This window comes from Buceros rhinoceros, unplaced genomic scaffold, assembly GCF_000710305.1.
Source record: "Buceros rhinoceros silvestris isolate BGI_N320 unplaced genomic scaffold, ASM71030v1 scaffold1715, whole genome shotgun sequence".
Classification (NCBI taxonomy): domain Eukaryota; kingdom Metazoa; phylum Chordata; class Aves; order Bucerotiformes; family Bucerotidae; genus Buceros; species Buceros rhinoceros.
Genome location: NW_010410922.1, coordinates 13,149 through 23,551, shown reverse-complemented (window position 1 = coordinate 23,551; position 10,403 = coordinate 13,149). Strand labels below are relative to the sequence as shown.

General features: G+C 41.9%; 1 protein-coding gene across 1 annotated transcript; it reads left to right on the top strand.

The window, feature by feature from the left end:
- Positions 1-3,579: 3,579 nt before the first annotated feature.
- On the top strand, positions 3,580-10,084 carry LOC104493138 (fibulin-5-like; the record flags this gene model as incomplete). The annotated part of the gene is made up of 4 exons (XM_010135767.1): positions 3,580-4,026; positions 6,178-6,232; positions 8,626-8,677; positions 9,842-10,084. Coding segments are annotated over exons 1-4 (367 nt in total), but the record flags the coding sequence as incomplete, so codon positions are not given.
- Between the last annotated feature and the right edge of the window lie 319 nt (positions 10,085-10,403).

Sequence of the window (10,403 nt, the reverse complement as noted above, 5' to 3'; positions counted from 1 at the left end):
TCACAGGGGTTGTAACTGTACCATGTTGAGGCGACTGAGCCCCAAGAGACAGCAGCGATAACAGGAACTGTTACTTTCTCCTTCCTAAAAACAGCAACACAGCATCTCAGAGACTCTGTGTTCTCAGTACAGTTAAGTTATCGCTACTGATGTATTTACAACTCCATATTATGTTAATTTTCACTGTTAATTATTGCTTCTGTTATGTTTGGCGAGGGAGCAAAAATATGTGTGGGACCGTGCTTTTGATCTGGCCTGAGCCATCTGGAACAGGTTATTGCATCATTCGTGTTATGAGACGGCAATTACAATCCAGACACTGACTGAAGCAGACCTCAGCTGATAACATATGGTCATCCATCACTGAAAAAGGAGAAGGAATCCTCCTGAAACACCAAGAGTTTGCAACTGAGAATCTTTCCTGGGAGGGGGGAGAAATAAGCCCTACTCTTTTTCAGGCAGAATTAGGGTTTGAGACTAAGGTTCCCATGTGCTGTTCATGTGGCCACGGGGTGAGATGGGTGAATTTCAAATCGCTGCCTGTCAGGTGTAATATCAACGTGCAATACACATCTATCAGAAGCTTGCTGATTTGGCAGCCTCTAAGAATAAATCAGTCTCTGCAGTCAGGCAAAAGCCTATCTCCTGCATCTCATGGAGCTTAGGTGCTATCAAGATGCATCTGTCCCTGCAAATGTCCAGTAGTTGTGCTCTAATTTTTATCAGTTTTCCTGGTAAACGATGGTAGAAAATTTGGTTCCATAAGGTTTGGTAGGAGCAAAATGGATGTTTCAAGCATCTAAAGCTTAGACATATAGGGCCTTAAAGTGTCAATTACTGACAAATAACTTTAGTGAATTCAGGTCTGCGTGGCTGTGTGACTTGTCACTCAGAATGACTTCGGGCTCAGAGACCTACTACCATACAGATCTGTGTGATTTGGCTCTGCTTCCACAGTTTGACAACATCCTTGAGGCTGTTCAGCAAGGGTGAACTTTAGAAAATGACAAGAACATCTGAGAAAGGTGTTTCGCGGATGCGGTTCTGGAGAAGTGTAAGTATAAAGTCAGAATTAGAAAAAAGAGAGGAAGTGTAAAAGTAGATGAAGACTTGGTTTTGTGAGGCAGATTTTTTTGTTCGGTAGTGCTGAGTGTAATTAACTCTTGCTGAGCTCCCCGGCCTATATACAGCTTTTGTCTTAGCATTCAGAAGCCATTAGATTACGTTCTCCAGCGCTGAGGGTCCTCGTTAACCCAGTGTTGTACATTATCTGCAGGAGCATGGCACAATTCATACGTTTGGTCGGCTCATTCAAGGAGGAAGGAGTTAAGGTTACACTACATAGATTATGTGTCACTTATGATTATATATTCCACAATTTTCAAAATCCAAGTCTTGAACATAATTAGATATATAGTTTCAGCCCTAGCTATGCACAAAGCAAACTTTTAAGAACATACACAGTTATTTAACAAGACTCATTTTATGCTGGGAGCTGTTCTGCACCTCCTTGTGAAGACAAAGAAAATGTCAAGGCAATCATCTAAATAAAGTAGTGGATTTTATAACATTGGGGGATAGTTGAGACCACTGGAGTGAGAGTGCTGCTAGAGCTGAAGTTCAGCCACCATTTTAAGCATAAATGCTGAAGGTGTCAGCACATGGAATTGAAAGTTATGTTAAATTGTTCGTGTTTTTATAGGGTGAACAAAAGGTTTTCATGTACATACAATTCTTCATATCAAAGTTGTGACAAAGATGGCTGCATCTCATTATTTTGTGGCTGATGGTAGTTGCAGAAGAGTACTGCAGAAGTTCCACTTGGCCATAACATCAAATCCTTGTATTTAGGGGACAAAAAGTCACCACACTGTAAACTAGCCCAAGTTGTGGTTTGGTACACTTTTTATACTGTAGTTTTTATCCACTCCAGCTATCAGATGGAGACAGGAAAAATCAAAACATATGTACAGACTTCCTTCTTAAGGGAGCCCTTTAGGTACTCAGGTCTGGATTCACCCCCTTTCTCCCGTGCTGGAGCACCCCTGCCAGCTGGCTGATGAATCTGAACTCTTTAGTCTGAGGCAATTTTTTGGGAACAGACTGCTGCTGATTCTGTGTACAATGATTTTGTTGTGATGGTGAGACAGATTCAGTGGATCAGCAAGTGAAGTGCCAGCAAGGATAGGAAGAAAGCTCTTCAGCCACACAAATGGATGCTCAGAGCAACTGCTTTGCTGTAGAGCTGTTCCTCTTAGTTTCAGTAGATCTTCACACACCTAACACAGGGTAAGCAATGTGCTTTAGGCTTAGCTAAAAGTTAGCTCTCCAGATCACTGAGTGAATCGAGGAACACTGGACTTACGGAGTAATGAGAATATTCACTATTAACCTCTCGCCACAAGGAAAATTTGCCCAGTCTTTGCGTTCTACCTCTTGACTGTCTTCAGAGCCATGACAAAACTTTCCTCTTACAACATGCCCAGTGTACTTCTCCAGATGTCCCCTTTGGGAGTTTTTGTTAGGCTTTTGGGAAGTCTGTTCCAAAGGAGTTCATTGGTTCTTGTATACATGCAAATGTATTAACACTGTTTGAATAATTCTATGCAATGTAAGTGATGTAAGCAAGGCACTGAGAGAAAAATTGTCAGAAATGGCACTGAGCATCTGGTGCTGTCATTTTTTACAAGTTATTTATCTGGACAATTTCAGTCAGTTAGCAAGGTACAGAGCGCTTGCACTTCCCATTGACTTGTGGGTGCCCAGCAATCCTGAAGCAGCTCAGTCTTTGCATCTCAAGCTGGGTACCCGTGCTTAGAGGCCAGTTTTATGAATATCTCTTGTAATGACTCTGTTTTTCTGTTTCTCAATCTGTTACAGAGATAGATTTTATCTTGTTGGACATTTCATGTTCCGTAGGAATAAAGAATTTCCTCAAATGGAAGACTCAACAGGAATTCAAAGTAGTCATTTAATATCTATGTCTGTAATTTCGGTGTTCACCTTTGGATCTAGCATAATCTTTGCAGCATCTGATTGCTCACCACTCACAACTCATAAATGTTCTGCTTGACCTACTAAAGCTCTGCCTATGGCAAAGTTGCAAAACACCTGAAAAAGTACTTTATTTCCTTCCTCTTCAATCATAGCTGGAGATCTGCAAGATATGTCTTTCCTGAGAAATATTTCATTTCACGAACCGCTCCCTTAAGCACGGGGTCAGTTTAAAAAGGGCCAGTGCTTGTAGACAAGCCATTTGTTTTCCTTTGAACTTTTAATTTGTTTACTCCTGTTTTCAAATAATCCCCCAGCAATATAGTTCCTGTAGCTGCAGTTGTTATGGATTCAAGTTATTCACCTCCCAGAGGGTCAGACCTTTCATCAGTATGCCATTGGCACGAAGCAGCAAGTGTTGCATATTCATCGTCCGAGACACCGGCTAGAGGGCCTCCAAAAAGCCTGACTTTTTTTGTTCTCAGAGCAAGGAAAACAATCCCTTCCCTTCTCCAGTCCCTTGATAAGGCTTTTTGTCCAATAACGGCGCTCTCTGCTCTGAGGCACATTTAACTGTGAAGTTTGCAGCGGGAGAGGCTTTCCTTCAAGCTGTTAGTGTTTTATCCTGGCAGGCTACTCGAGGTTGTTGTGAGGAGTCTAGCCAGTTGGTGAGCTTTGTAATCTAAACCAGCTGTCCCAGGCTGAGGCCCCCATTTGCATTGTTTAACATACTTAGAAAATGAAGTGTTCATTTTTAACATTCCTCCTCCAATTGGTTTAATGCTGAATTACAGAAGAGAACTAAGCAAAACCAGGTGCTTTCTCTGTATTCTCTCCAGTGTCTGAGGAGGTACAGACGGCTCCCGACCTTCTCCAGTACTTGCTATTTTATTCTTTGGACTATAAATGACTGAGGAACAGAAGTGCTAGCCGAGGGTTATGTTTGGAAAAACTTTCTAGTTATTCATCAGCACAGACTCTGGTTTTTTTCCACTTTTCCCCAACGGCTTTGGACATGCAAGGATTAAAAAGGTAAGTGGTATGCATGAAACTTCTGTACTTACTGAAGGGAAAGCCACTTGTGGAAAATATCTGTGGCAGGGATTCAGTATGACAATCCACTTGCTAAAGCCGTTTGCAAAGAGACGGGATCTCAATGGTCAGAGGTGGGGAAAGACGATCTGTCTGTTATTAAAGCTGCGCTGCCTCTGATGAGTTCCTTCTTCATCTGTGCTTCATACTCTGTGCTTTGGGAACCCCAACATCTGCGGGAGTGCTGAATTGTGACAGCAAACTATCCCACTGACTACAGTGACTGATTTGAAGCTAATTAGTTATCATCCGGAAGTTAATTACTAGTTTAAGATATTTTGCCTGCTGGAGAAGCTACTGTGACCAGCTGCATATAGTGTTGATAGGTCGTGCTGCATGTCTGTTAATAAATTTTGAAGGGATTTCAGATCTAAAGCAACGAGCAAATTGAGATGATGGTTGGAGGCAGAACATGTATGAGGCAGTAAGTTCACCCCTGCATGCACCAACAGAAAGAATAAATCATCTTGTAACAACGGACACTAAAGACTGTCTAGAAACATGTAAGTTTTGTCTGACCAGTTTTATAGGGGATTTTGTTCACGTGCGCTGCTCTGTAATAATGCAGAGCGTAGCCCAGCTGCTAAGTATGTTATCGTTCAGCTGTAACCTGTAGTATTGCCTTCTAGTGCAGTTCGTGCTATATGCAAAGTGAATATGCAGTCTTTATACCTCTGCATGCTTCAAAATATCTTCAGAAAAGATCTGGGGAATCAAATGAAGCACAAGCCTGAATGGATAACATTGTACTTTGAAAGCTTTGCATCCGACTCTAAGGAAAAGTCTGTGCAGAATTTTCCTTTCCCTTGTCACTCAGAAGCTGCCAACAAGCATGACTTGTCTCTGCAGCACTATGAACAAGCGTTTGGGGATTTGTGTTTACTTTTCAGAGCTTGTGCCTGTCTCCTCATTTAAAACAAATTTGTTCAAATGTGTCAGTCACTGTTTGTGTGTGGTTTTGTCTCATGCGTTTCTACGTCTTGTTCAGCAGATCGGTTTGCACTGGAAATCAGAGACAGCTCTAAAAGAGAAAGTTGGCAGCTTGCTTGGGTAGCAGAGCTAAGGCTACCTAAAATATCCCTTGCTTCCTGTACTGGTTTAGTGGGAACATATGAAATACAATTGCCATTCAGAACTAAAATCCAAGATAAGCAAGATGCGGGTTTAATTGTATTGAGAAGAAGTTTTATATAAGGCAGTGGCAAAACATTAAAATCCGTAGTACATAGAAAAAAATAATTTTATTACTGTCCTTTCCTGGTTTTCTGTCTGTGAGTAAATATTTGGGGGTTCGAGCTTAGTAGACCAGAATTTCTATGCTCCAGCTAAGGCTGTCCAAAAATCGCCATAGAGCTCTGTTAGGAAGGGATCCTCTTCTCTCGGTTGCAGCAAAGACCCAGTAGGTCCCACTAGATGCTAAGATGATATAATTGGGGAAGACTCCATTGATGATAGCAGCTTCTGGTAGCTGATGATCTGGCACAGTGTGTCTGCTTGCAGAGCAACGTATTACTGAAAATTGAGGAAAGGGACAGAATCTGGCCCTAAGAAAATGGATTAATCTCAGATATAGTCTCCTGGGGCTGAAATGCGGTTTAGCGGTTAGAGCAACTGGCTTGGCTTCAGGACCTCCTGCGTGACATGTCTGCAGCCCTGCCAATGTTGCACTGTGAGCTCAGGCAGGCCCTGTCCTCTGGTTTACCCATCTGTAAAATGCGCATAATATGCAAGAAGAACTTTTATATTCTCAAAAGAAAGGTGTCAGGGAGAGGCAAAAATGCTTTATTGAACACCGCACACTTGTTCATTAAACAGCTGCTCCATGGGGTGTCATAAAAATAGATTAGTTAACAGACATATACAGTCTGATTGTGATCCCATTTCCACAGAATCACAGTGAAATAAATTAGTGACTCTGAGATCTGAATCTGGAGTTGTATTACTCCTTCTCCAGAGGCCAAATTCATGTTAGCAAAACTCTATGGAATACACTGAAGTGTCACTAGGAATAAATTTGTCCGTGTGTATTTAGTTCTGTATAATGAGCCTGTATATCAGAGGTTTTCAGCTTATTTTCTATGCACGTTACAGGATACTGACCGCTTTCACACTGGCTGTCTGCCTTTCAAGCCCTGGAGAAGCACAGGTGAGAGGTGCACGCAGAGGTCTATGTACCGGTTTGTACTGAAGCGCTATATGGCATGAGACTTAACCAGCTAGCAGGTGAATAGGAAGCTTTGTGGTCTGGGGTTTACATGAAAAGGAAGCTGTGTGGTCTAAGGGTTTAGAGGGGAGAACGAGGAGCCAGCAGGATCCTGGAGTTAAACATGGACTGAGCTTATTGACTCATCTTTGCCAGCTCAGAAAAATAACCCTGTAGAAACCTGGACCTCAGTGAAAACCCGATTGTGCCTCTAAACTGAACAATTCTGGGAGAAGAAATAAGAAGAGCCATCCCACGAGAGCAGGGGCAGCTCGGTTCTGTGGAGGGCAATATCCACTCTGGAAAATTTAGTCATATATAAATAAGCATTTTCTGTGTACAGCAGGATCTTGTCTTAAGACTGTTTAATTTTGTGCTGCAATCCTGAATAACTGTATTCTAGTTTTCTTTTTAATTTTTGCCTAAAACCATTTTTGTTCAGGAGGCAGGGCTTTTGAGGGTGGAAGTAAAGCAGCCCAGTTCTTGAAATAGCAGGAGCATTAGTTCTTTGTGTTCTTGGACTTCATGTGGACTTTGAATTAGGAAAAACAGTTCCCAAAGGCATGTTAAATTTGGATTCCTAGCTGATAATCCAGATACTCTCAGTATCCAGAGCTGTGTTTCTTTGCCAAAGTCTCTGAAATGTAGGGTTTTTTCTATTATATTGAAAACTTCCTGCACATGGCATGCTTATTGATATTTTTGTGAACATTGGATCCATAATAGAAATGCTTTTCGTGCCCCTGGAGGATTTTTGAGATGTCTTTAAGGGGTTGTTTTTATAATGTAAAAAATATTGTTTCCATTGTGAGTTTTATAAAAACATCTTGTACTGTGAATTGATTTTTGAAGTCTAAGCAAAAAGCAACTTGAAACCAACAAGATTATTTCTCAAGATATTGCAACTGGCAGTTTCAACAATATTGGAATCTTCTCTAGAATAAAGTTCTAGGAAGTTGTTGAAACCAATAAATAATTTTGTTGAAAACGATCTTAACTTTTCCGGCTAACTTAGGTGGGGTGTACATGCCACAGCACAGAAAAGAATACAAAAGGTAGAGTCCGTACGTTCTTTAAAACATGAGGCTGATTGTACATTCTCCCATCAGAATCTCTTGGCTTTCCTCAACATGATACCAGAACATCTCTGAATGCCAAAATAAATGAAGGCAGATTTCCTTCATACTTGTTTGACACTTCAGGCAGGGGTTTTGTGTATTCATATGTGCAGGTGGCAGCTGCAGTCCAGACAGTGCCATGTGTTTGACTTCATGCCCCCTCCCCAGTTTCTGCAATGGCCGACTTCCACTGACTTTTCCCTCTAACCCATTGTCTCCCATCTGCAACTTACTACTTTTCCAAACACGAACCAAATACTTTGATCTTCCACTAATTTCTTCCACAAAGTCAAAAAATAAGTGTCTTTATCATTTAGCAACAACAAAAGGAAGAATCTTGAACACACCCCATCCCTCTGCCCTCTGGCTACTTCAGTGGTTCCAGTTTTCTGGATATCTCTTGCTCACGTTCCTTAGTGTAACCGGTTTACTGGCAGGATCCTGTGCTTGTGCCAACTGCTTAGCCCACTGCTGAATAGCTGGAGGCCCAGTTGAAAACTAGGGAGAGCAGAGTCCTTTTAATGGGCTTTGACACAATCATCACTAGGACCCTCACTGGGTTAGAAATCCTGGGGTTTCCTGATGAGGTGCTGAAAACCGAAGGTTGCCACCCTGATAAAGAGTAGCACCACAGGACAGGAAGAATCAAGGCTTCCAGTAACCTTGTATGTCTAGAGTATATGTCACCTGCAGATTTGTCCTCTAAAAATCAAAAGCTTGACGTGAACGAAACACCTTACTTTTACTAAGCTTGTTATGTTTCAGCTGTGGCTTCAGTGCAGTCAGATGACTAGCGTGTTGAGATGTAGGTACTAAGTGGTCTCTCCGTGGCGTTTTAGTGCCTGTTAGAGAAGTTAGCTAGCGCCTTTTAACTGACGCCCACCCTCCCCCTCCCCCGTTCTGGCAAAAACAAGACCCCAAAACAGAAGACTGCAGCTTCTGTGTTAACGATTGGTATGGAGCCCATTGAACGCTGTGTTGGTTACCCCGGGGGAGAGGAACAGCCTGACACTGTCACCACCTGAGGGAACTACCTTCTGAGTACTATGCACTGAGGCCTCAGGTCCATGCCTTGCTGATTGTCCTTTGGGGAAGGGACTTTATTTTGGCGTACTGTATAGTGCTGAACAGTTGTACTACTAATAACCCAGATGAGCGTTTGACTCTGCAACCCTCTCATTTCACAGTCACTGAGTGTCCTTTGTTTTCTCATTTTAGCAACAATGCACTAATGGGTTTGACCTGGACCGTGCCTCTGGACAATGCTTAGGTAGGACTTTAATTAAATTGATACATTTAAGTTGGGTTTCAGAAATCCTGACTTCATTGAGTTAATGTTGTGCTGCTGTCAGTATGTTTTAGTTGAAAAGGTCTTACTGTGTGACAAATATGTGTGTTTGTGTACATGTATATACAAAAAATATATACATACATATATCTGTAAATGCGTGTGTGTGTTTATGTAGCACAAGTATATACTGATCTTTGACACTGGAGATACTAATTGGCTGTCAGTTCTTCTCAAATAGCAATGATGTGTTTTTGATGGGACTTCAGTCATCTAGTTGGCAAATGACAAAGGTTTTTCACCCTGATCTTTCTCCTCCAAACTCAGTATTTGCTGACTTTGTTGGCAGCTTCCACCTGGAGGCCAAGCTAAATTTTACCACCACTCAGTGTTGAAACTCCAAGTAAATTGTTGAGGCAACGTAGAGAAACGATAACTTCGCCCTGTAGAATCTTTCTGTCAGTGGCATTCAGTCTCCAGGGCAGCACCTTCTGCCTGCATTAAAGTCGCTCAGACAATAATGTAAAAACCAGCAGCACATCGCTGGCCCTATCATAGCAGCCTACTGCTTCCATGCCTGAGAACCAGGCGAATGCTCACTTTGGCTAAAACATTTATATCTTTCTAATTTAATTTGGCAGCGATCTCAATCAGAGCAAGAAAGATGTCTGAACCATGTCCCTAGATCTGAACACCCCCAATTTTTCCTGTGGGAAGGAGCCCAGGAGTTCCAAATCAGAATCCAAGTTTCACAGCTGGGCAAACCAGACCCCCGGTGTTTGAAATCCTGATCTGCATGTTGTGGTTTGGACAGACCCTCTAGCAGAAGCAGGCGGTAGCGTGCTGTAACCATGTGCACACGAGTGTTCAAACCGACCATTTATGGAACACCAAAGGAGGCTTTCTCCTCTACCCTCTAACAGTGGGGTAAAACAGGTAGAACACAGGAAATGTTGAATATACAGGAAGTTTCCTGGTTTAGTATGAACTAACTTCAAAGTGAGGCTCCACAAGGAAGGATTAACTTTTCTGTTCAAATAGACTATCTCATTTTTTTAGCAAAGACTTCAGAAAATAAGTTAACAGTTTTTTGATAAGTCCCATTAAGAAGCAATCACTCATTTAATTTTTGCCATTTCTTTCCAGATATTGATGAATGTCGGACTATTCCTGAGGCCTGCAGAGGAGATATGGTGTGTGTCAACCAAAATGGTGGCTATTTATGCGTACCCCGAACAAACCCAGTGTATCGATCACCGTATCTGAATCCTTATTCAAATATTTATCCACCGCCCCCAGCCCCAGGCCCTGTTCCTAACTACCCTACTGTTACAAGACCTCTGATCTGTCGATTTGGCTACCAGCTGGATGAAAACAATCAGTGTGCTGGTAAGTAGTAGTAGAAAACTTTATTCTGTATTTTTATTTATATTAAGGCTTGTCTTGAGAAACAGTTGTCCTGCAGTTGTCCTTTAGTTACTGAATCACTCAGGCCCAGTGTTTTGAAGTTCATTTGCTTTTTTTTTAAAGGATGTGAACTGTATGTTTCATAAAGCCATTATTCAATGCAAGCTAAGAAAAGATTTAATCCCCTTGTTTGATCAGGAAACCCACCTCAATAAGAAGTAATGTTTTTATGAGATAAACAACCTTCTGACGGCAGGTGATTTGTCGGTGCATCAAAGGCATGCCTTTATGCTTATGATTC